Here is a 25344-nt window from a genome sequence, read left to right on the forward strand (position 1 = left end):
ACTTTCTTGCATTGAAAAGTACCTGTCAAACTTGGTAGAAGCCTTACTTACGTTCACAGTGGGCCTGTGTTGTAAAACTCAGTGCGAATCCTCCAGCCCTCTGTTTAATTTGATGTGGTCCATGGCAAGTCTCTGCGTTGCAGGTCCAATGCTCCAAGACTGGGCTGAAGCATGAGTGCTGGCAGGCCAGGGCAAGTCCGAGCTGCGAGTAAGCGAGAGGGCTTTTTCCTTCACTTCTCACTTAGGGAAGAGGTTTTGTTGTGTGTTTGGTTTTTTTTTACTGTGTGGCCCACCAACTGATTTCTTTTGTGGGCCGGTGGCTCCGACCAAGAAAAGGTTCCTCACCCTGAGAGAAACCAACAGCCTGGCCATTGTCCTGTTCTGTGCTTTCCGGTAAGTAAGAACTAACCCTTTCTAAATTTGTTTTTCAAATTATTTTCTTTAGATCTGTGTCGCCAGTCGTTGTCGGAAGACTCAGTAAGTTGTTGCTGTTGTTCTCCATAATTGGCATTTTACACCAAAGCCTCTCAAAGTTGTTCCTCAGGCATTAGCCATGAGATGATGTGTTAAACTGCTATACGGTATCATGTCCAGCAGTAGTCCCCAATCTGCCTAAATTGATGTTCCCAATACCACCATTGGGGTGCGAGTTATTGTTCTGTCTACTACTGAAATGTCATTTCTTAAGGCTGGACGATCTCCTGCCTTGTGCATTTTGCGCTTCCTTACTCCAGAGTAATGTGGGTGTTGTCCGATCCCATGGGAGGGAAGGGACGATACGCCTACTGCAGCGATGTTGAGGTTGTGGTGAATCAGGCCCGCAATTCATGTCTCCAGTCCAGGACGGTCTGGTACGTCTGGAGTGTGAATCGGGCTGCTTGCATGTGGGTTGGAAGGATAATTTTAATTGTTTAAAAGTAGCTTGGCTTTGTGCCTGCTTTCTCCTCTAAGGCATAAATGTGGTCATGCCATGACTATCTTTTGAAGGTGGGCTCTTCTAGTGGTTGGGTTGCCACTCAGGTTTTTGCCTGAGAGACAGAACAAGTACCAGTTCCTCGGTACTTCACTTTGGGCTTCACTTTGTGGTGGTTTTCCTTCAGGATGTGACGGAGGAAGACATTGAGGCTGAGCTGGCCATCATTCACGGTCAGATGGCCTATATCATGCAGCTGCAGGGGCGTACAGAGGATGCACTCCAGCTTTACAATCAAATAATCAAATTAAAGTAAGTGTTTCATTAGAACAAGTGCTCTTCCTTCCAGATGTGATAAGTCTGCTGTTTAATATCTATATGTTTAACTTTTATGTATTCTCTTTAGGCCGACAGATGTGGGATTGCTTGCTGTAATTGCAAATAACATCATTACTATTAACAAGGTACAGAGTTGCCCATTCTCTTTCTCAAGCATTTTTGCAGATTAATCAGAATGAACTCAGCACTCACAACATGCAGAGCCTCTAATAAACTTTGAGGGAAAGGTTCTGTGGGCAGAGATATTGCAGATTTTGATCTCTCTTTGAAATAAGTCCTCACTTTCAAATGGAAGAAACACTGTAGTATGAACGTTCTGTTTATACTGTTGCTGTTTGTTCTCTCGCATTAGTATTCCCATTATATTTTTAACCTTATAGGCCCCAATTCTGTGCAGATTGCAAAAATGATTCTGCGCATAGATAAGTTCACAGGAGCCAGTCATGCTGCTTTGCATGCCTAGTTACATATGTGCCTAGGAATTTGCAGGACCTCGGTCTCAGAAATCTGAAGCTTCTAGATCTTGTGTGTGAGAGAGGTCTTTTTAAGTACAGGATTGAGGGAGTTGGGGGAACAGGAAGATACTGGGGTTAGGTGGGCTCTGTCTGTTTCTAAAGTGCTTTGTGCAAGCTATTGGTGCACATTGTGAACATGAGGCTTTTGGGCTGTCTTTAAGATCTGATCTGTAGCTACAGTGAAACTTACACAAAACACATGGTATTTACAAACCAGCAGTTTGTGTGTGAAAACTACAAATAGAAAAGTGGAGGAGTTGTTTCTTGTCTAATCTCACTCTACCCTAAATTTTAAAATACTTGCTTCACTGTCCAAAGTTGCCACTAACTCATTCTGCTCTTTGTTGAAATTCTGCAGCTAAAAACTCATGCAAATTGCCTGGATGAAATAAAGTAATATAATGTGCTATGCATAAGTCAGATTGGAAAAATAAGTGTAGCTTTTGCAGGTCTGTGTCTGTCAACTTGCAGTTATCTTCAGTCTACCCAGGGGGCTGAGGAGGCTGTGCAGTGACTCCCGCTGCCACGTGCAGTGTTGTGGGGAGGGGTTATGGGAAGGTCCCAGCCCTGTGTTCTCAGTGGGCTGCAGAGGCAGCAAGCCCAGGTGTGTTGAACTTGCAGGCCCACCAGAGTCTGCAGCATTGGTGTTTGCTACCGGAGAAGTTGCATTAGGTTTGGTGCCTCTCCTGCAGCTTTTCCTGCTAGGCTTCCTGGGTCTACCTCCTTGCCACACCTCCGTTCTCCAGGCCCTGTGCTCGTGCTCCAATGCAGCACTGGTTTGCAAGCTGACACCAGTCGCTTCATGATCAGAGCAGGTTTGCAGGCTCTCGTTGGCCATGTCATCCCAAGCCCTCTTCTCTCTCCTCCTCATCCGGCTCAGCTTTTCTGTGGGGGGCAGGGAGGAGGATGTTGGGGGCAGGGGTAGATGCTGGCAGCAGCAGCTGAAGATGTGGCACACAGCGGCGCATTGTGAGCGCATTCACTTGAGAGCAAAACTGTCAGCAGCATGTGCTCCCATAGCCTTTTAAGCGCTCCAGACCCACTTGTGCCTGATGCCGCTCACGGCATCAGTTGGGGCAGAATGAGGAGGGAATTGTTTGCTAGCAGGATTCTGGTAGCACAAGACATTGGCACTGAGCACTGGCACTGCTCTCTGGGTGACCGTGATTTTAGCAGGTAACAGGCAGAGAGCACTGTTGCTGTTATCTGGGAGGCGCCAGGATCAGTGTACTGTGGTGGTGCCTGCTGAACTGACCACTGACTGGCTTGGGAAGGTGTCCCCCTGTGGTGGAGGAAATCAGGCTGCCATCTGCAGGAGCTCTTGGCACTAGATTGCAGAGCTCCTCCATGAAAGTGTCATTGAGATCTTGATGGAGGATTTATGAGACAGCCCAGTGCACATAAACAGTTCTACGTGTCCCCCTGCCTTGGCCTAGCTCTAGAGGGGATAGAAAAGCATATAGCAATGCTGCTTCTCTTCATGGTGTAACCCTCCTGTTCACTAGCCCAGCATGAGGTTATTCACCATAGGGGAAACCTGCTCGGTGGGCTAGGCCTGAGGCTCCTTGGTGTGCTCTGCGTTGTGTACTCGTGTGTACCTCAGACCAGACCTGCTCAGACAAACCACCAGGAACAGCCTTTATTCTGTAGAAAACTACAAAACAGGATCACAGTTCGGCAGCCCCGCTCCTCTGCCTGCAGCCTGCACGCTGCTTCAGCTCCGTCTGTGCTGAGACACTGCTGGGGCAGAGGGCACATCCTGGCAGGAATGAGGAAGTCCTCCTAGCATGCTGCAGTTTGTAGTCCTCAGCTTGTGGTTCTCGGGGCTGGGGCTGAAATGTGGTGGTCCTGGGGTGACAGTGGTACTACCACCTCTTCTAGCAAGTGTACAGCAACAGGTGAGAAGCTGCGGAGTGCCGCGCCCGTCACGGCATCTTTACCTACACTTCTACCCAAGGTTTCTACCCTGTAGTGGGCTCACCTGTACCCCAATGTTGGTTAGGGTGGGTGGCCTGGCACACCTGCTTTCATGCAGCTCTACTGTGGGTCCCTGTCATACCCCTGCTCCCGCATCCTCTAGGCAGTCTGCAGTTGCAATCTCCTTGTTGATGATTTTGTGCCTGGGTTGAAGCTGTATCTGTCCAGCCAGTTCTCCCCACCAGCCCAGGAGATGCAGTGGCTCCTGTCTGCTCCTGGCCAGACTGTATCTGCTAGGCCGGTGCACTCAGTAGTGGAGAGCAGGTAGGTGTTGCTAGGAATTTTAAAAAGTTGTCAGGCTTTAAGGTGAGGGGGTGTTCCATTTCCTGAGCGTCCTGTGCAGGGACGTTCACAACAGTGACCTGCATGGTCAGTGTGGAGCACCATGAGGCAGCTGCTGGGAAGAGGTGGAGGCAGTATAGCTACTGCAGAGACTACAGCTGCGCTGCATTGACTTACGCACGTGGACTGTGGGCCTGTCCTGCTCAGGGGGAGGTGTTACCGTGCTGGCATAACAGCTGCTTTCGTTGGTGGGAGGCCAGTCTAAGTGTAGACGCGCACAGCCAAACTGATGTAAAACGCCTTGGGCTGGCTTAGCCAGGTTGTGCAGACCAGGCCTTAATACCTGTCACAGCTTCAGTTTAGACTTTTTCACCTTCGGGAAGTTGTCTTCACAGCCGCAAGTGCCAAACACCTGATTTCTTTTTAAGTGAATATCTGGGACATGAGACACGCACATTCTTGGAGAGGTCCGGCTCACTGACCTGTCACAACTGGCTCAATTTAACCCTTTGTAGCACTTTTTCTTCTGCGTACACAGCTCGTGAGACCTCGTATAGCTATGTAAATAATGCAGCCTTCCCAAAGACTTGTGACTTGGGTTAATGTGTGTTTTTATTGTCAAGTGAGTGAACACTTCCTGTAATAAAAAAATCTGTGAGAACTGCAAAGCCAGTCTTGCAAGAGAACAAACAAGCGTGATCTGTGTGAGTGCAGCTACCAATGTCTGATTTCTTTCACAGGTGGCCTAGGCAGGCCTTGCTCTAGGACATAAACCTTCTTTCTCTAAGTCAGGCTTTGGCTCTGTATGCACTCTTAGTGTTTTTTTATGGTGGCTCAGAGGGAAGAATTCTGACTTAGAGACCCAGCTTCTGTCCTTGCTTAGATGCAGGCTCCTTTCGTGACTAGGCAAATCTGTGTGCCTCAGTTCCTCATCTGTACAAGAGGGATAACATGGCCTACCTCCCAGGGGTGTGGAGAATAAATACAGAAATATTTTGAGAGGCTCAGGCACCATGGTAGTGGAGGTCCTATAGATACTTGAGATAGAGCATAGCGTGTTTGTTCCTCCCCTAGTCCCCGTTACTTATTGGCTCCTCTCTGGCCCTCTAATGCAGCCATTGCTGGCAAACTAGGCAGAAATGCGTGCCTGTGGGAGGTCATGGCATGAGCTGTCTGTGGCTGGGGGAGGGATTAGTAATAGGTGAAAGTGGTAGAACTTGGCTCGATCGCATTTTTTGTTTCCAACAGGACCAAAATGTCTTTGACTCAAAGAAGAAGGTGAAATTGACCAATGCAGAAGGGGTGGAGCACAAACTCTCAAAAAAACAGCTCCAGGCCATCGAATTTAACAAAGCTTTACTGGCTATGTACACCAATCAGGTAGGAAACAGTCTTCTGTCTGCTGGGTGCAGGTTTCCAACTAGTCATAGGCATTTAGTTGAGCAGAAATTTAAATCCAGTTGAGTTGAGCTGCATTTCTGTAGACTTCTCTTTTCCCTTCATCACAGGCAGGATGTTCCCCAGAGAGGGAGTGAATTTCAAAGGCCAGATTATTCAGAAGTGCCCAGCCCACAGCAGCTCCTTTTGAGAACTGTCTTTTTGCTGAAGCCTTTTGGAAAATCAGCCTAGTTCATTTACGTGCCTAAATCTGAGATTAGCAAATATGCAAATAAATAAATCTGGCCCATGCTGTTTAATGCTCATCTGAGAAACAACACTTGATTGTTCTGGAAAATGTTATTTATTCAAATGGCTTTGGCTGGGCATATACAGGTTGAGAAGAAACTGTTGATTGCTTTATATGAGGAGATTTGTGTGCTGCTGCTGCTGCTGTTCACAAGGACTAGTAATATGGGTTACCAGAACACAAATGCAGGACTTCAGGGTTTGGTGCCAGTAGTGGGTCCCTGAGCTCAGCACTTTGGGTGGTAGAGATACAGAGAATTCTCAGTAGCTAACAACAAATACTGTTGGGTTCTAGACCACAGAGCCCGGTCTGTGCAGGCGCTTCATGGGATTTCACACTGGCTGCTGAAGACAGTTTTCAAGGTGGTCCCTGAAGCGCATGCCTGGAGCTGTGTGTGTGCAGAGACCAAGATTTGTCCGCTGTCTCTTAGAGTCTGGAGGAAGGGGTGTGCTGGCATTTTCGCATGGTTCCCCTTTCCGTTTCCCAAACACTTAGTGCGCTTGGACTTCCCTGCCAGTGTCGTGTCTCGTCTCGCTCCTCCCTCTAGCTCATGTGCAGTGTGGAGGAAAGCAAGGCAGGACTTTGGGGGAGAATTCACATGCTCGTGGCTTGCACAGCACCCGGCGTGGGGAGTCTTTTTCCAGAGAGTATAGTTATAACGGCAGTAGATGCTCGTGGAGGCTGGATGCACGTCTCAGACTGTCTGTGCTCCTGCGAGGAGGAGCACACGGAGGTGCTGTGGTCAGTGTAGTGGCCATGCCCTACCACTGAGTGTTGCGTAGGTGTCGCGGCTGAGGAGCGATGCAGAGAAGTGCAGTGTGATGGCAAGGCCCTGCCTCGTGAGACCCTTGCATTGGAATCTCCATGGGCCAGTGACCGTTCGCCTCTTTGCACAGCCTCCGCCCCCACCACGTTCCCACCTGGCAGTCGTGCAGTGCAGTCTGTCCCTCAGCGAGCACTGCAGCATCTCGTTTGGAATTAGCTGGCCCCATTCCCCCCGCCCCCCACCGGTCCTGTTCTCTCTGTGAGGTGTGCATAGCCGCAGTAACCATCCCCTGTTGCTGAGGCAGATGTCTCCCTGTGTCTCCTTAGGCAGATCAGTGCCGCAAGCTGTCTGCAAGTTTGCAGGCCCAGAACCCTGAGCACCTGCTGCCTGTGCTAATCCAGGCTGCCCAGCTCTGCCGAGAGAAGCAGCATGTGAAGGCCATAGAGCTCCTGCAGGTGAGTGACTGATCACTGGCCAGGAGAGTGGTGGGCTGCCCCCACACTGGAGCCTGCCAGATGGCTTTGGTACCAAGAGCACTGGGGGCTGCTGAAGGGATGCTGGCTCAGCCAGCTGCAGTGGTCGTAGCAGCGCGTAACGGGCTCATCAGTGAGAACGCAGGGCCTGCTCTGGTGGGAGAGAAACGCATGCTCGTGCTTTATGGAAGGGTTGTTCTCCCTCTAATGGGAGACACCTCCCGCCCCCCCGGACAAATGACCTTCACTTTGGGGGTGGTGCCAGAGCTGCTTTCCTCCCGGTGGGAACTGCTGGGGGCTGGCGTCCAGGGCTGTGCCCCTCTGGAGGGCAGGACTTCACTTCTCCTGGCCTCTCATCCCACAGTCCTTTCTCAGCCTTCCCAGGCCTTGTCTGCATGCACAGGTTGCACTGCTTTACTGTAAATGGGCGTTTGGCTGGCGCCAAAGACTTGCGGACACTTTGGTGTTCTGAGCGTCCTGTTCCTAATGGTCTTTTAGCCTGAAATAAGTTCTTTAAGCTGCAGTTGTGTTTGCATGGCACTTCCTGCTGATTGCCTGACTTAACTGGGTAGCTCCCTTTTGTAGGCAAGGCCTGGGGCATGGTATTGAGTGTCACTTGGCATGCTGCTGTGCCCTGGGGGGCTTGTGTCAGGGGTGGCACCATGGGAGGGGTGCCGGCTGCACACTGCGTGGGGTGGGATTACATGAGCTGGCTCCCTTCCTCCCTGGCTGGTCACATGGCCAGTGGAAGTGTTCTTTTGGGGTTGGTTTCAAAGCAGGTCTGTGCTGAGGCTGGTGTTGTGTGCCTATGACCATGCTCAGGTGCCCTGGTGTCTCTTGCTCTCAGGACTTTGCGGAGCAGAGCCCTGCCCACGCGGCGCAGATCAAGCTGACAATGGCCCAGCTGAAAATCGCTCAAGGTACCAGTGCCCCTTTGTGTTGGGAAGTGCTCATTTAATGGTAGATAACACCCCCCCCCACCTTTGTCACTTGTCTAAGTGTCCAGAGGGCCAGGAGCGAGGGCAGCCTCCTGCTGCTGTCAGTCCCAGCAGGGCAGCTCCACCCCACGCGGGGTTAGAAGCACTGCACTCAATGCAAGCTGTCCTCTGCTTTGGCCAGAGCTGTTTTTCTCTTGGGCTACGTCTACACGGACGAGTTTTCTGAAAAATTCAGCAGAGCATCTACCAACAAAATGCATTCTTTCGCAGCACTTCTTCCAGTGGCCTCTTCTGCTCCTGCCTGAGGAAGAGTGCCATTTTCCAAATGATTTTTTTAGAAAAAACATGTGCAAATTCCCTGGGAGCCTTTCTCCTCCCTCCTCTCTCTTCCCCCCCCCCCGGAAAAGAGCGGTCGGTCCTCAGGGTGCCGGGATTTTCCATCCGTAGCCGCTCTGTTGAAAGAACGGGCTGTGTGGACACGCTCTGTTGAAAGAAGTGGTTTTGGAAGAGATCTTCTAGGAGATGGCCTTTCAAAGGGTTGCTGTAGTGTACACATCACCTTGGTCAGTTCTGGGCCCAGGCTGCACCTTCCTTCCTGGTGTCGGAGTAGAGTTGCTGGAGGAGGGATTGTAATTGTCCTCCACTCCCGGCTCCTGGTGCTCCGTCCCCTCTGGCAGGGGAGTGCCCTGGGCCTCAACCCCCTGGCTCCTGGTGTTCGAGGTGGGGGTAAACCTTTGTGTGCTGCGGCAGCTGTGGCTTTGGACGTGCTGGAAACCTGGGTGGGGAGCCCAGCAGGGCAGGGACTGCTGAAAAGGCTGCTGAGGCTGAGAAGAGCGCTGCTGGGACTGCCCTCAGCCAGCGATTGATGTTTTACTGGTTGCTGAAAGCACTGTTCAGCAGCTGGCCTGCTAGCAGGAGCATGCTGGCTGGTTGACATGCCAATTTGCCCAGGGCCGCAGCGGGCAGGGAAGCATTGCTGCGTAGGTTAAAGTGCATTGTCTTCCCTTCTTTCTCTAAGGCAGCGTCACCAAAGCATGCATCATCTTGCGGAGTATAGAAGAGCTGAAGCATAAGCCAGGCATGGTGAGTGTTCATTAACAGGCAGCATCCCGGTATACTGTCAGCCAGGGCCCTTTGTCCTTTTCATGCTCTGTCATTGTGCCTGGCTTCTGAGTTCTCCCGGGGCTGAGTTGGGTCTGGGTGCCCAGCATTGGTCTGTCAGTCATCCGGCCTCCTGGCATGTCTGGGCTTGGCTGCTGAGATGGTCAATGCACACATTACACCTCCCAGGAGATGCCAGACCTTTAGCCCCTGCTGGCAAAAGCCAGCCAGCCAACGGGTCATAACTAGCATCAGGAGTCCCCAGCCTTGCCCTCAGTGTGCAGTTTCCCTTTGGTCACAGCTGCATGGACCTGCCTCCCCTTCCCACAGGCCCATGCAGCCACAGCAGTTGCTTGTCCAGTAAGTAGTGTTGTTGGGAAGGTATTGGCTGCGTTTTGAATGTTCTGTGTGGCAGTTAGTAGTGGGGAGCTGGGAGGAGCTGGTGTCATTAGATCTTCCACCTCCCACAGGGCCCCAGCAGCTGTGAGCACCTGTCTGACTGAGCACAGCATGGGAGTCCTTGATTTCTCTTCCCTCACCCTCCATTGAGAGCTGTGCTATTTCGACCACTGCGGTAACTTCCTCCCTGTGCTGGGCACGACAAGCCCGGGGGCGGCAGTTGCTGCTGCTGCTTCTAAAATTCCATTGGAGCAGTTTTGTTCCATTCCTTTTTTCCCAGCACTTCTTGTGGTGCCATGAAATGATCCCTTGCAAGTCCCTCCCGTCCCTGGGCTGTGCAGTGACTGTTACTGGGCCTTGCAGGTGTCGGCATTAGTGACGATGTACAGCCATGAGGAAGACATTGACAGTGCTATTGAAGTCTTCACACAAGCGATCCAGTGGTACCAGGAAAACCAGGCAAGTGGATCAGGGCAGACAATGCATGTGAGAGTTGTAGCTATTTTCTGTCCCTTCCTGACTTGCTGGGAACCAGCTGTTCCTGCTCCTACTGTCCATGGACCGGAGAGGAGCATGGTCAGAGGTGGTCTCCTTGCCTGCATCTGATGAGATGCTGCGGGGGCATTTGGCTCCTTGTCTCCCCGCCCCGGGTGATGCGCTGCTTGTGCCAGGTTTGGCACTGGGACCTCTGGCCAGGCTGCTGCAGGATGGAGATGTGGCAGACTCCTCCAGCCCTCCCCATGCCTGTCAGGTTGTAGATACCCTGGGCTAGCGTTGGGCTCTTGCTTTTGCTCTGCTTCCCATGCTGCTGCAGGAAGGGCAGCAGTCTGTGGGCTGTGTGCGCTGGATGGGAAGGAACAGCTTGAGCAGCAGAGTTTCCAAGGGGGTCCCAACACCCCCTCTTCTCCCAGCTGTAGTCCGTTCATTGGGCGCCAGGCTGTCTGACGGGCACGGTGAGGGGCCATTGGGAGCTCTGTAAGGAGTTCCCAGAACCTGGGTCTTTTGAGGCTGTCTGTAGCAGTGATTTCAGCAAACAGTGACTTGCTGGAAGACGTGCCTGCCCCATGGGAAGTGCTCCAGTGCCATAGACACTGCCTGCGGAAGTTGCTGATGGCCTGAACGAGGCTGTCGCTGCAGGTTGCACGTAAACAAGAGCCGTAGATGACTTGGTTTTACGTGATTGTCAGACACTGGCCGAAAGGCCTGTCCCCTTCCTAATGTCACCCCTCCCCACGTTCTGTTGACGGCAGGCGGCGGGCAGGGTTAGTAGCTGTGTGGGGTAAGCGCCAGGCAGAGGAGCTGGAGCTTGCTCTGAGGGGTGAGGGCTCTTGAAACCAGGGGTGGGTTGTGCTAGGGAAGCCTGGTGTGAAGTGGCGGGGAGAGAGCATGAGAGCTGTGTGCGTGGGGGAGTTGCAGTCCTGCCAATGCTGCTGGGAAACGCATGACACAAAACCAGCTGACTCACCCTCTTCTGCACGAGCCAGCAGCAAGAGGCTCATAGTGGTGTTTGCAGGAGGTAACGCAGGCCTGAGTATTAGGTAGCAGCAGCCTGTGTACGGTAGTAGTGAGCTGGCAGCACATCTGCTTTCCCAGCCCCCTGCAGCATGGGCAGTGGTTTGCCGCACCTGCACACAGGCAGGGTGAAGCCTTTTCCCCCAGGAATGGGTAAAGATTCCAGCAGCTCAGTCCCCTTCCGGATTGCCTGGGTGGGGAATGTTGACTGGCCCAGGCACATTAGTGTGAGCCAGTCTCTAGTCACCTCAGGGAGCAGAGCAGCCGTGTAGCTGAACGCTAAAGGCTGCCAAATGTGTCCTCATTGGAGAACTTTGTGACTTGCAGCCAAAGTCTCCAGTTCACCTGTTGCTGATAAGGGAAGCGGCCAACTTCAAGCTGAAGTATGGACGGAAGAAGGAAGCGATCAGCGATCTGGAGGAGCTGTGGAAGTTAGTGCAGGAAAGGGGATGGGTGTGCTGGTTTCCTTCTGGACCTGAGCTGTTTTGGGCACTGAAACTTGGGTGGGCCTAGAGGTTCTGGAGCCAGATGACATCTGCTAGCATTTTGGTGGGCTCTGATTCGTGCATTTAGACAGTAGGAAGGGGTTTCTGGTCAAAGCTGTGCTCCTTGCCCCATCCCTGGGAGTAAGTAACGGCTACAGCAGGCCTACCCCTGCCATGGGCAGGAGCAGCTCTCCGTCTCTTGTGGGTGCTTATGCATTATGTCTGGGAGGGAGCTGTGTCTCTCCTAGTGGATGCCATGTCTTCTGTCCCCAGCCAGCTCCCAGTCCGAGTCTGAAAGTCATGTGACCCCATGGCTCTCTGTGGGGCAGGCATGTTTGAGCCTCTGATCTGCAGCTCTCTCTCCTGTTGTACCATAGAGAAGTCAGCCTGTCTGTGCACGCTCAGCTAATTGAGGAGAGAAGCAGGGGCAGCTTGGGGTTTCCGAGGGGTGGAAGATTTACATAGGCACCACCTTTAAATAAAAAATCTGACATCAGTTAAAAAAGATCAGAATAAGAAAATGGGTAAGAGGAGTGAAATCAGGCTGTAGCTTTCCAGGGTTGTTGGCAGCGGCATGGTTGCATGGAGAGGCCACTCAGGGTGCTTGGCAGAGAATGCCCTGCCTACTGTTGTTCAAACATCAGGCCTCTTACAGCCCCTGCCCCGTGTTAGCCAGGCTGAGCTGTGGGGTTGGCTGCAGCGCACACTCTGGACTCGTCTGCTGTCTGTAGAGTAAGGCCAACTGCAGGATGTTCCTCCTCTTCTCTTCAAGGCAAAACCCCACAGACATTCATACTCTGGCCCAGCTCATCTCTGCATACTCCCTCGTTGACCCTGAGAAGGCCAAGGTGTATCCTTTGTGGTGGGCAGTGGGCTGGCGGGTAGGGGGGTGGCTGTCCCTTCGGTGCCCTGAGTGTTAGGTATTTGCGAGGTGCCTCAGGACTCTGGGTCGGAGTGGGAGGGTCAGGGCGCAATGCCACGGGAAGGGCAAACTTTTCAGGAGTGCCTGCATAAGCTGGGTACCCGGCTGCTACTTACGTCTCGTAGGAATTGGGTGCCTCACTCCCCGAGGGCTTTGGAATCCTCTCCCCCCCCAACCAGCGGTGTTGATGAGCGAAGTGAGCCCCGTGAGCCAGCTGTTGCTGTGTGGTTTTGTTCTATAGTGGGAGTGTGGTGTACTTTCCCACCAAACATTTGGCATAATTCGTACTCTGGGCTGTAACTGTGCTCCCCAGAGGAGGCTGCAGTCCTCACCCCCTTGTACGGACAAGGGAAACCGGCATGTAGAAAGGGAGTGACTGGTCCAAGCTTACCCAGCAGCCCACGGCAAAGTGAGGGTTGGAGCCCAGGTGTCTGAGTCCCACTCTGTTGCCCTCTCCACTAAGTCACTCTGTATGTGGCTCAGAGCTTCTGGCTAATGCCCTAGGATGAGATGGGGGTTGGACATACACTGGTGCCTCCCCTATGGCTCTCTGCTGAATGCACTTGTTTCCATTCCTGAGCTCTGGCCCCTCCGCAGCCTTAGCAAACACTTGCCGTCATCAGACTCGATGTCTTTGAAAGTAGACGTGGAGGCGCTGGAAAACTCCCCTGGGGCGACGTATGTTCGGAAGAAAGGCGGAAAGCTGACGGGAGAGAACCAGCAGAAGGAGCAAGGGTAAAAGAGGTCTCTCGCCTGTCGTTCCCTTCCGGGGGCCAGTGGGAGGAAGCTGTGCTGGGTAGCTTGCCCTGGAGCCTGCAGCCTGATTCTGCAGCTGCCCTGCAGGTGGACGGAGCTGTCGAAAAGCAGGCTGTCCCCCAGAGACTGGGTACCGCCGGGCTCTGGGACATAAAAGCCGTGTCCCTGTGAGCAGCGCAGAGATGGGCAGCAAGACCCCTGTGAAGCCAGAGCCATGCACACCATTAGCGTGAGCTAGGCTGACTCTGGGGGACCTTCCCGCGCACGGGTTCCTGTGCTTGCCACGCAGAGGTTTGCTGGTGGGCTGCAGAGTGAACCATTGAGCTGGGAGAAGGGAGCGGGGGGTTCTGGGAGCAGGACTCCAGGCAGAGGTATCAACTTGCAAAGGTGCTAGGGGGCATGACCCTGGCTCTGCTTGTGCCCCCACTCCGCCCTTTGCTCCCAGTGCCCCACCCTCATCCCGCTCCCGCCCTGCCGCTTCCCCTGCAAGCCGCCACTTCTTTGTTCCTCTGCTTCCCCCAGTAGCTCAGTGTGGGTGGGAGGCCTGGGGTGGATCCATGGTGCCTGTGGGCAGGCAGAAAGCATTGGGCGGAGCTGGCAAGGGGGCTGTTGTTGGGTGCTCAGTACCCAACAGAGCTGGTGCCTGTGTGTCCAGGTCTGTCAGGAGGTGAGTGGAGAGCCGCTGCTTTGGGGATTAGAGCGGGTCTCTAAGGCTGGTGTTCTTTCCTCCTTCCCCATTCCCATCTTTGCATGACGAGCTAGTCTCTTGCTTCCCATCCTTGCTCTGGGCGTGCCATGTGTTCTGGGGACCCGCCATGTCACTGTGCTCTTCTTTCTGCTCCTTTCCCTTCTAGGCAGGGGGACGTGAAGAAAAAGAAGAAGAAAAAGAAGGGTGAGCTGCGCGTGTTTGCTCGATGCCTTCACTCTCCTGATGGCCATAGTCTGTGCACTTTCCCCTTCCCCAGTAATGGGCTTAAAGCCCCCTGGCCAGAGGGCTCAGAAGAGCGTGCAAGTCCCAGGCTGTGTTTTTGGAGGAGTTAAGTGCCCGCAGTCCGTCCATGCTGAGTCCCTCATTCCCATGGCGGGTTCGATGGTTTTGGAAATCCCACTTCTAGCCTTTAAACCGCCTCCTCTAAGGAATGACAGATGGCTGATACTCGCCTTCCCTTACCCCGGTCACTGCGCTGCCTGCCTGTGACCTGCCTCGTCCTGTTTCTCGACCCCAGCTCCGAGGTCAGTATGAAATGCAAAGTGGCCAGGCCTGAGCCACCTCTCTGCTCCCTTCTGCTTCAGTGGTAATCGCAGGCACTTGACATCTCACAGGATCGGACTCTAAACAAACCAAAGCTGCTTTGATTTACAAACGTTGTTTCCTGCAAGTATGTCCTAGGGAAAGCCGCCCATGTGCGCAAGCGCGCGACTGTGGTAGCGGGGGGGAAAGCTGCCCGTGTGCACTAGCACGCAACTGTGCTGCCAAGAGGGGAAAGCTGCCCGTGTGAGCTAGTGTGCGACTGTGCTAACGGGGGGTGGGGGGGAAGCCGCAACTGTGCTAACGGGGGGGGGGAGGAGCCGCCCGTGTATGCTAGTGTGCGGCTGTGCCGCCGAGAGGGGAAAGCCGCCCGTGTGCGCTAATGTGCGGCTGTGCCGCCGAGAGGGGAAAGCCGCCCGTGTGCGCTAATGTGCGGCTGTGCCGCCGAGAGGGGAAAGCCGCCCGCGTGCACTAGTGTGCGGCTGTGCCAGCAGGGGGGGAAGCCGCCTGCGTGCACTAGCGCGCGGCTGTGCCGCCGAGAGGGGAAAGCCGCCCGGGGGGAAAGCCGCCCGCGTGCACTAGCGTGCGGCTGTGCCACCGAGAGGGGAAAGCCGCCCGCGTGCGCTAGCGTGCGGCTGTGCCGCCGAGAGGAGCTTCATTCATCCCTGCACACCTGGTGGGCTTCAGTTTAATAGTAACAGACCCTAAGGCCAGATGGATCTAGCCTGGGCCCTGTAGGACACAGGCCAGAGAATTTCCCTGAAAGGATTCTGTGAGCACAGCATCCCAGGTGGGCGAGAGATGGAACAATTCCTCTTGCCCAAATGCCATACTGATGCGCGAGGTTTTCCCTCCCCATGCCATGTGACATGGACTCTTCTCTTCTGCTGCATGCTGTGCAGGAAAGCTGCCCAAGAACTATGACCCCAAGGTGACCCCAGACCCTGAGCGGTGGCTGCCGATGCGAGAGCGCTCCTACTATCGCGGCAGGAAGAAGGGCAAAAAGAAGGATCAGATTGGAAAGGGGACCCAGGGAGCGACGACGGCTGGCACGTCTGAGCTGTGAGTAGGGTTTGTACGGGGGGCTGTGTAATTGCACCGTGCCTTTGGTACCCAGTGCTCCTCAGCTGCAGCTCAGATGGTGCCCACTGAGCCCAGTGAGGCTCGTCCTCTGGTTCTCCCCTGTGCTCTGAGTCGGATGGGTGTGCCCTGCATGTTGGCAGCGGCCCAGGGCAGGGACTGTGGCTGTAGTTGTTTTAAACCGAGCACATTGTCCACGTGTGGCATGAGTCTGGGGTGCACCAGACCAGTGGGACTGGCTATAATGTAGAAAGTTCTCACTGGCAGAGCTGCATCAGTCGTTAAACAGGAGTTCTGCTACAGCTTGCAGCTGAACGAGGAGCACTTGGGTACAGAAAGTGAAACGTCCTTATCCAGTGGCAACTGGGGAAAACCACTGGTAGAAAGAATTGCCTGAGAACCACAACATCCAGTGTGTTCATTGTTCAAGCCAGCTGGCGATGCTCAGCCAATCACATAGGCACACGTGGCTGGTGAGTTGTACACCAGGGCAAAACAGCAGCCATATGGGGTCGGGCCAGAGGTCCATCTAGCCCAGTCTCCTGTCTGCAGCCAGAGGCCTCAGTGCCAAGTGCCCCAGAGGGAGTGGACGGAACAGGTAATACCTGAGTGAGTCGCCCTGTGGCCCCTTCCCAGTTCCTGACAACAGAAGCTTGGGACACGAGGCCTGACCAGCCTTATCGCCTTGGACTTAGGCTAATGGTAGAGCTGCTGCAACTTTTCCAGTAATTAAAGTTTGCAGATGATACCAAGTTGTTCAGGATAGTCAAACCAAAGTAGATTGTGAAGAACTTCAAAAAGATCTCAGCAAACTGAGTGGTTGGGCAGCAAAATGGCAAATGAAATTTGATGTGGGTAAGTGTAAGGTAATGCACACTGGGAAAAATAACCCCAAGTATACATACAATGTGATGGGGGCAAATTTAGATACAACTGATCAGGAAAAGGATCTTGGAATTATAGTGGATAGTTCTCTGAACACCCACGCAGTGTGCAGCAGCAGTCAGTAAAGCAAATAGGATGTTAGGAATAATTAAAAAAGGGATAGAGAATAAGATGAAGAATATCATGCTTCCCCTATATAAAACTATGGTACACCCACATCTTGAGTACTGCGTGCAGATGTGGTCTCCTCACCTCAAAAAAGATATACTGGCATTAGAAAAAGTTCAGAAAAGGGCAACTAAAATGATTAAGGGTTTGGAAAGGGTCCCGTATGAGGAGAGGCTAGAGAGACTGGGACTTTTCAGCCTGGAAAAGAGGAGACTGAGGGGTGATATGATAGAGGTATATAAAATCATGAATGGTGTGGAGAAAGTGAATATTGAAAAGTTATTTACTGGTTCCCATAATACAAGAACTAGGGGACACCAAATGAAATTGATGGGTAGTAGGTTCAAAACTAATAAAAGGAAATTTTTCTTCACAGCGCACAGCCAGCCTGTGGAACTCCTTGCCGGAGGAGGCTGTGAAGGCCAGCACTCTAACAGAGTTTGAAAAAGAGCTTGATAAATTTTTGGAGGTTAGGTCCATAAATGGCTATTAGCCAAGGGTAAAGTATGGTGCCTAGCCTTTAGTCAAAGGCTGGAGACAGATGGCAGGAGACAAATCACTTGATCATTTTCTTCGGTTCACCTCCTCTGGGGCACCTGGCACTGGCCACTGTCGGCATACAGGATGCTGGGCTGGATGGACCTTCGGTCTGACCCAGTATGGGCATTCTTATGTTCTTTCTTTGTGGCCCCCCTGGGGTGGACTGAATTATCTCTCTCATCACGTGTGTGTACAATATGGGCCTTGGCTACAGCAATTCTTTGTGTTGCTAATTACTTGAGGAAGGATTGAAGCTCTCCAGCTATCAATAGCAGGAGAAGAAATGGGAGTTGTAGTTCATCATAAGCCATATGGCATCTGAACAAGTTGGCCGTGGCTCAGATTGCATGCTGGTGAGTTAGTGCAGCAGTTACGGCCCTTTGCAAACCACAGGCTCTGGGGGTGGAAGCTTAGCAGAACCCAGTGGCTTGTGGTTTTGTGATTGTGATATACGTTGTTACGTATCAGTTCTAATGGTATGCGTTTTGAAATGGGTCTGTACAGGTTTTCTCGGTGGTGTGAACTGAAAGCTTTGTTTTTGTTTTATTTTTCTGGCACTTTGTCATCAGGGAACAAGCAGGTGGTTATGCTATGTGAGGTTTGGGCTGAAAAGCTCCCTTCTGCCCAGAGTTTGTCATTACAAGCCTGTGCTGTTCTTCTGACATGCAGTGTTCTTGTTCGGAACCAGCATGTTGCTGGCTGGGGTTCGCCTGGGCTAGGGTGCCAATCTCTTTAGTGCTCCTGGGCTAACTGAGATTGTTTCCGGTGAACTCCATAATGCTTGTGTGCTGAGCCAGACCACAGTGCTCTCAACTGGAGGGTCTGAGAAACAAAACTCCCCCAACAGCACTGGCAAGAGAACAGCAACACCTGGCTGCTGTCAGCTTTCACAGGGTCACAGGGCTGGAAGAGACCTCAGGAGGTCATATAGTCCAGCACCCTGCTTCAAGCAGGATCAACCCCCACTAGGTCATCCTAGCTAGGACCTTGTCCAGCTGGGACTTAAAATCCTCTAGGGATGGAGAATCCACCACTTCTCTAGGCAACACATTCCAATGCTTCACCACTCTCTGGTGAAGTAGTTTTTCCTAATATCTAACCTACACCTCTCCCTCTTCAACTTCAGATCATTGCTCCTTGTTCTGCCATCTGACACCACTGAGAACAGTTTCTCACCCTCCTCTTTAGAGCTCCCCTTCAGGAAGTTGAAGGCTGCTATTAAATCACCCCTAAGTCTTCTCTTTTGTAAACTAAACAAACCCAAATCCCTCAGCCTATCCTCAGAGGTCCTGTGCTCCAGACCCTTAATCATTTTTGTTGCCCTTTGCTGAACCTGCTCCAGAAAATCCACATCCTTTTTATACTGGGGGGCCCAAAACTGGACACAATATTCCAGATGTGGCCTCATCAGTGCTGAGTAGAGGGGAATAACTACTTCTCTAGATCTGCTGGAAATGCTCCTCCTAGTGCACCCCAGTATGTCGTTAGGCTTCTTGGCTACACTGTTTACTCATATCCAGCCTTTCATCCACCATAACCCCTAGGTCCCTTTCCATTGTACTGCTGCTGAGCCAGTCAGTCCCTAGCCTGTAACAATGCTTGGGATTCTTCCACCCCAGGTGCAGGATTCTACACTTCTCCTTGTTGAACCTTATCAGATTTCTTTTGGCCCAGTCCTCCAATTTATCCAGGTCACTCTGGATTCTCTCTCTACCCTCCAATGTATCAATTTCTCCACCTAGTTTTGTGTCATCCGCAAACTTGCTGAGGGTGCAATCCAGTCCCTCCATCCAGGTCATTAATAAAGATGTTGAATAACACCGGCCCCAGAACTGAGCCTTGCGGCTCTCTGCTTGAAACTGACCACCATCCAGATATTGAGCCATTGACCACTACCCATTGGACCCGACCCTCAAGCCAGCTTTCTCTCCATCTTATAGTCCAAGGATCTAATCCATATTTCCTTAATTTATGGACATGAATGTTGTGGGAGACCGTATCAAAAGCCTTGCTGAAGTCAAGGTACATCACATCCACTGACTTCCCCATGTCCACAGAGCTTGTTACCTCGTCATAGAAGCTAATCAGATTGGTCAGGCGGGACTTGCCCCTGGTGAATCTATGTTGGCTACTTTTGATCACTTTCCCCTCTTCCAAGTGCTCCAAAATGGATTTCTTGAGGATTCCCTCCATTATTTTCCCAAGGATTGAGGTAAGGCTGATGGGTCTATAGTTCTCTGGATTATCCTCCTTTTCTTTTTAAAAGATGGGCACTATGTTTGCCATTTTCCAGTCATCTGGTATCTCCCCCAGTCTCCAAGAGCCTTCACAGGTGATGGCCGAAGGTTCAGCAATGACCTCTGCCAATTCCCTCAGTACCCTCGGGTGCATTGAATCCAGACCCATGGATTTGCGTAAATTTTGTTTTCTAGCTAGCTCAGAACTTTTTCCTTCCCCACAGATGTCTGCCCTCCAGCTTCCCATACTTCATTGTCTAGGACCATCATGTGGAAGTTGACTTCGTCTGTGACGACTGAGGCAAAAAATAGCATTGAGTACTTCAGGTTTTCCTTCATCATCTGTCACTAGGTTACCTCCCTCATCCAGTAATGGCCCCACACCACCTCTGATAACCTTGTTACTCTTCACATCCCTTGCTGGCTGCAGTTCCAATTGTGCTTTTGCTTTCCTGATTACTGCCCAGCATTCTTCAGCCATATGTTTATACTCCTCCTTAGTCAACTGTCCACGTTTCCATTTCTTGTATGTGTCTTTTTTGAGTTGAAGCTGACTAAGGATTTCCCCGTTAAGCCAAGCTGGTTGCCTACCATGTTTGCATTTCTTACTATGCCGCGGGACGGTTTGTTCCTGTGCCTTTAAAATACTGCTAGTTCTCTTGAACTCTTTTCCCTTTCATCTTAGTTTCCCAGGGGATTCTGCCCATTATTACCCTCGGGGAGTCCAAGTCTGCTCTTCTGAAATCAAGGGTTTGTGTTAATGCTTATCCTTCTTCCTTTTGTCCAGGTCCTGAAATCTACGATCTCATAGTTGCTGCAGCCTAGGTTTCCTCCCACTTCTATTTCTCCTACCAGTTCTTCCCTGCTTGTGAGCAGCAGGTCAAGTTGTGCACGGCCCCTGGTCAGTTCCTTCAGCACTTGCACCAAGAAGTTATCCCCAACATTCTCCAAAAACTTCCTGGATTGTCTGTGTGCAGATGTATTGGTCTCCCAACAAATGTCCGGATGATTCAAGTCTCCCATGAGAAGCAGGGCCTGTGATTTGGAAGCTTCACTTAGCCTCATCCATCTCATCTCCCTGAACTGGCGGTCTATAGCAGACACCAACTACAACATCACCTCTGTTACTTCCGCCTCTGAGCTTAACCCAAAGACACTCACTCAACTGGTTTTCCTCCCTCCTTATACTGGAGCTCTGAGCTATCATACTGCTCCCTCACACAGAGCGCAACTCCTCCTCCTTTTCTCCCGTCTGTCCTTCCTAAACAGTTTATACCCTTCCATGGCCGTGCTCCTGTTATGTGAATTGTCCCACCAAGTCTCCGTTATTCCAACCACCTCGTACGTCTTTGACTGTGCCAGGGCCTCTAATTCTTCCTGTTTGTTCCCCAGGCTTCTGGCATTAGTGTACAAGCATCTTAGAGGAGTGGCTGACTGGCCCACTTTCTCCTCTTCACCCAGGAAACACACTTGATTGTTCCTTCCTCCTTCCCCACTTACCTCAGGGCTTGTCACCTTCCCCCGATGAATCTAGTTTAAAGCCTTGTGCCACTAGTCTGTGTTTCCTGCGGCACGAGCTTTCTACTGTCTCTGAATAATGTAGCCATGACCTTGGCAGTGGGTGTCACTTCAGGTGTTGGGCTTTAATTCCGCAGCTCTAAAAGCACATCCCCTGGACAAAAGGCCAGTTCCTCTTTCATCGTTTGTGGCATAAATCAATTTATCTTCCATTTCTGTTCTGGGCAAGGGAGGGGAAGACGCTCGAACATCTCTGCTGGAGGGGGTAAGTTCCCAGTTCTGGAAGGGTTTCTAACACAGCAACTTCTAACCCTGTAGGGACGCCAGCAAGACTGCAAGCAGCCCGCCTACCTCTCCCCGGCCTGGCAGCACCACGGCCATGTCCTCCGCAGCCACGAGTAACATGATCCCTCCCCGGCACCAGAAACCCGCTGGTGCTGCAGCAACCAAGAAGAAGCAGCAGCAGAAGAAGAAGAAAGGAGGCAAAGGAGGCTGGTGATAAGGGCGGGTGCCGATCTGGATGGGTGAGGGCCTGGTGCTTGCTGCTGTAGAGGCTGAGAGCAGAATAAAGGTCAGAATGTGAGATGCTGCACAAAGTCACTGTCTGGAAAAGGTTCCTCCTGGGCTCGTTTCCGCTGCAGTGGAAGGGAAGGGAAGCGAAGCTTTTCCTCTGCCCATCCCACTGCTTTTGTGGCCTGCTGCTGCCCTCAGCTGTTATCAGGGAGCAGGAGGTGATGGAAGATGCACTGTCCCTTTCCAGTGTGTCCATACCCAGAATGTGGGGCATTTCCCCAGTCCTGGTTACAGCAGAGAACCAGCTGGAGTGACAAGTCTTGGCAAACATGCCACATTATTGGCTTCCCCATGGGCCCCTGCTCCCTCACCTGGATGACAGGAGGGCAGCCTCTGGGCTGCTGCATGGAGGTTGCATGGTGGAAGGGCACCTTTCTTGTCACTCCATTTGTGGCTGGAGCTGTGCAGAGTCCCTCTTTCACACACTAGTTAAGAACAATCTGAGGTTGCCTGGGCTTCCTGGGCAAGCTGCAGGTGACCTGTGGCACCTTCTGTGCTGTCTGGTGGCTTTGATTTCCTCTCACTGGATGGAGCTAGTGAGAATGCTGCCATTAGCGGCCTTGTGCAGCACTGCCTGAGCCTTCCAGGTTCCAGGTGTACCATGCCTCACAGAGGATGCCGCGTGCGGTCTTACCAATGCACATTCCTGTGCCAGCCCAGTCCATCTGGGGCGCGTAGTGCACCAAAAGCTTCACAGCCAACACTCAGCTCCTTGCAAAGACAGGAGCACAGGAGCCTGGCTCTTGGGAATCCTGGGCATGGCACCTCTGCATGTTAAGCTTTCTCCAGCCTGCTAGGAGAGACAGGAGTCTCGCTTCCTCCACATGCGGTAGCCATTAATGGTACATGACTGAAATAGCTGGGTCTCCCAGCCCCATATGGCCTGCCCAGGCAGCACACTGCATATAGACTGGTGCACCAAGGGCCTCGGGGTCTGTGGGCTGCAGTTAGATGCAGTTAGATTTATTGCATGGCACAGGAAGAAGATTTCTGACCAGTAGCAGAAATTCCTGGAGCCCTTCAGACAAAAACCATAAGTAGGGGAATACTGGTACTGGAATTTCCAGCTACTAGCATGTCACACTCTGCTTTTGAGTCCTCAGTCACAGCTGTTGCCCCATCTTACCTCATCATGGTAGGTGCACATGGCTCCTGTGTTAATGAGCTACAGTCAGAGTACCAGAAAGGGCCAAACAGCAGTTGCTTGGCGATTGCTAACAGGTGGCAACAGTCAAGAGAGAAAAGGAAGCCTGTGTGCTGGCACGGCATTTTCTAGAAGCAGCTGGCTCCAAGACCAAGTGGTGGTGTGCTTTGGATGGCAGGCAGATGGGGCAGACACCCTCATTTCTGTGTTAGTGTTCTGCACAGCACACTGGAATGGGCTGAGAGTAGCAGGGGTAGCTGCATGAAGCGCCGTTACTTCTTACCAAACGAACATGAATGCAGTGTTAGAAATTGCTGCAGCTCTCACAGGCCTTTCTCTGCCTCGAACGCTGAAGAATGATTGTAACACACAGTAACGTTCACTCTGGTCACAGCTGTGAATTCTAGGACAGTCAGAAGATGGGTTCCAAAACTGCCATCTTGTCAGGCGCAGTGAACTTAAGCCACCCCCCAAGACAGTGACGGCTGTATTTGAACGACTCCGCTTGGGCTCGGTGAGTTTTGACGGTGTCCTGCCAGTGTTGACGTCCGTGTCACCCACCCAGTTGCTGTGGGTGAGGGGCAGGAGGAGGTTGTGTGCTAGGACTGGGCTGTCCCCCGCAGAGCTAGGCAGAGAGCAGCTGTCCTGCCCTGCTGGGGAGTGCGATGTTTTGATACTGAGGTGAGATGCTGGAACCGCCACGCATTTCATGAAAGGAAAGGTTCTGATGCTTTCAAAATGGAATGCAATTCTAAGGATAGTATTGTCGTGGTGGGTTTTCTCACAAGGATCCTCTTGGGGTTTTCACAGGATGTGCTGCTCATGGCAGTGAGCCTGCATGCCTGCTGGGGCACCCCACTGTTACCTGCACACATTCTTTGTCATTCACATGCTGTGGGGGTACCCATCCCACCTATTTCTAGGCTCAGGTGTAACCCTTTCGCTATAAGCATCCCCCTTCACCCACTGTAACCTTACACTCTCTGGGTCTTTTGCCAGTGAAAGAACCTCGCAAAGTAATATCCTACTTAATCACTTTTTATCATCTGTCACCAAAAACAGCATGGTCTTGCTAGACAGACAATGCTTGTCCCTCCCAGTAAAGCAGATGAATTTTTCTTGATGGTCAGTCAGGGTCAGGTCCAGATGGGGAACACTAGTTTCTTCACAGTCTCACTGGGACAGGACTGAGGGCAGCTCTGATCTTGGACCTCTGGCCAGGAGTTGGTTCCCAAAGAACTTCGTTTTAGATCCCAGTTTATACAGTGAAACTTGAATCCTGCTTAGCTAGACTATAACCAGTCCTTTAACTAACCAACCCTAACCTACTATAACGGCTTATTTCAGCAATCATAATTCCCCACCTGCAGTGATTGACACCTACCAACATTAATTATGCAGCAGTCTGAAACAATTACAAAGCAGACACAGCTCATGCAGACGCTAGGGGAAAAGTGGAGACCATAATGGAGAATAAAGGAATGACATTTTCACAACCCCCCAGACTAAAGACTACTAAGATGTGTTTTCTTTAACCATCTTGAACTGGGTTTCTTTACCTGGTGACAGTGGTTGCTATTAGGACAGGGTCTCCATAACAGCCTGAAATTACACTACACACTAATGCAATTTAGATGGAACTTCCTCCTTTTTTGCTAATGGCTGCTGCTCTTTTGATTTGGCTGCAGGTGAAGGCCATAGGCTTTCCAACAGGGCTACAGAAAAAGGCCTTCTCCTTACACTCACCCCACTGTCTTGCTGGGCCTGAGCCTTTGTTCTCTCCCAGGCTAGGCAGAGTGGGTTAGCACTGACAGTACCCAGGAACACAGCCGCAGAGGATCAAAGTGCCAAAGAAATCTGCCTTATTCTTTGTAAAAGTTTTATCCAGAGAAAGCTTATAAGCTTTTCCCCTTCGTCAAGGGAAGAGATGCACAGTGGTTGCTCTCCCCTCTGCCCCATACAGTAATTATTACTCAGTGTGCTTCATAATAAAACTGTTTATTAAATCCTCCTGTATCTACCTAAGTGATTGCAATGGAAACAAGCAGCTCCAAGTAAGTTTTCTAGACAGGGGCTGCCAGCGTGTGCTGTGACTGAACTGTTGCTGACCTTCATTTTTATCACAATTTATAAAGTAAATGCATTGGAATGGAAAGATTGCACTCCCACTTCAGTGTATGGGGTGGAGGGCACTATGAAGAGGTCACTGTGAAATTTTAACAGAGAGGGAGCCGTGCTCCTCCTATAGACAATCACAACAAAAAGCTGTCAAGTAGCACTTTAAAGATGAGCAAACTAATTTATTAGGTGATGAGCTTTCCTGGGGCAGACCCACTTCCTCAGACCATACCCACACCAGTCTGTTCTGGTCTGACTATGGTCTCAAGGGTTACGTCTACACTAGCCCCAAACTTCGAAATGGCCATGCAAATGGCCATTTTGAAGTTTACAAATGAAGCGCTGAAATGCATATTCAGTGCTTCATTAGCATGCGGGCGGCTGCAGCACTTCGAAATTGACGCGCCTCACTGCTGCCTGGCTCGTCCCCACGGGGCTCCTTTTCAAAAGGACCCTGCCTACTTCGAAGTCCCCTTATTCCCATCAGTTCATTGGAATAAGGGGACTTCGAAGTAGGCAGGGTCCTTTCGAAAAAAAGCCCTGTCAGGGCGAGGTGCGTCAATTTCGAAGTGCTGCGGCCGCCTGCATGCTAATGAAGTGCTGAACGTGCATTTCACCACTTCATTAGTAAACTTCGAAATGGCCATTTGTGTGGCCATTTCAAAGTTTGGGGCTAGTGTAGACGTGCCCAAGAAGTGGGTCTGCCCCACAAAAGCTCATCACCTAACAAATTGTTTTGCTAGTTTTTAAAGTGCTACTTGACAGCT

The 25344-nt window shown here is 51.7% G+C and overlaps 1 protein-coding gene across 2 annotated transcripts in view; it reads left to right on the forward strand.

Moving 5' to 3' along the window:
• The window catches only part of SRP72 (signal recognition particle 72), a 35810-nt gene extending 14485 nt beyond the window's left edge, over positions 1–21325 (forward strand). Inside the window, exons 6-19 of one of the 2 annotated variants that reach the window (XM_074993935.1) lie at positions 446–477; positions 1101–1225; positions 1320–1377; positions 5275–5406; positions 6806–6934; positions 7800–7872; positions 8909–8973; positions 9754–9849; positions 11230–11333; positions 12160–12237; positions 12907–13044; positions 13920–13957; positions 15217–15376; positions 21061–21325. In XM_074993935.1, coding sequence (XP_074850036.1) covers positions 446–477; positions 1101–1225; positions 1320–1377; positions 5275–5406; positions 6806–6934; positions 7800–7872; positions 8909–8973; positions 9754–9849; positions 11230–11333; positions 12160–12237; positions 12907–13044; positions 13920–13957; positions 15217–15376; positions 21061–21241 — 1409 coding nt within the window. In that variant the 3' untranslated portion in view covers positions 21242–21325. Of the gene's footprint in view, positions 1–445; positions 478–1100; positions 1226–1319; positions 1378–5274; positions 5407–6805; positions 6935–7799; positions 7873–8908; positions 8974–9753; positions 9850–11229; positions 11334–12159; positions 12238–12906; positions 13054–13919; positions 13958–15216; positions 15377–21060 lie in introns of those variants that run through there. The other variant, XM_074993936.1, reaches the window with a different exon arrangement.
• The last annotated feature ends 4019 nt before the right edge of the window (positions 21326–25344 follow it).

The sequence above is a fragment of the Carettochelys insculpta genome, chromosome 4 (genome assembly GCF_033958435.1).
Source record: "Carettochelys insculpta isolate YL-2023 chromosome 4, ASM3395843v1, whole genome shotgun sequence".
Classification (NCBI taxonomy): Eukaryota; Metazoa; Chordata; order Testudines; family Carettochelyidae; genus Carettochelys; species Carettochelys insculpta.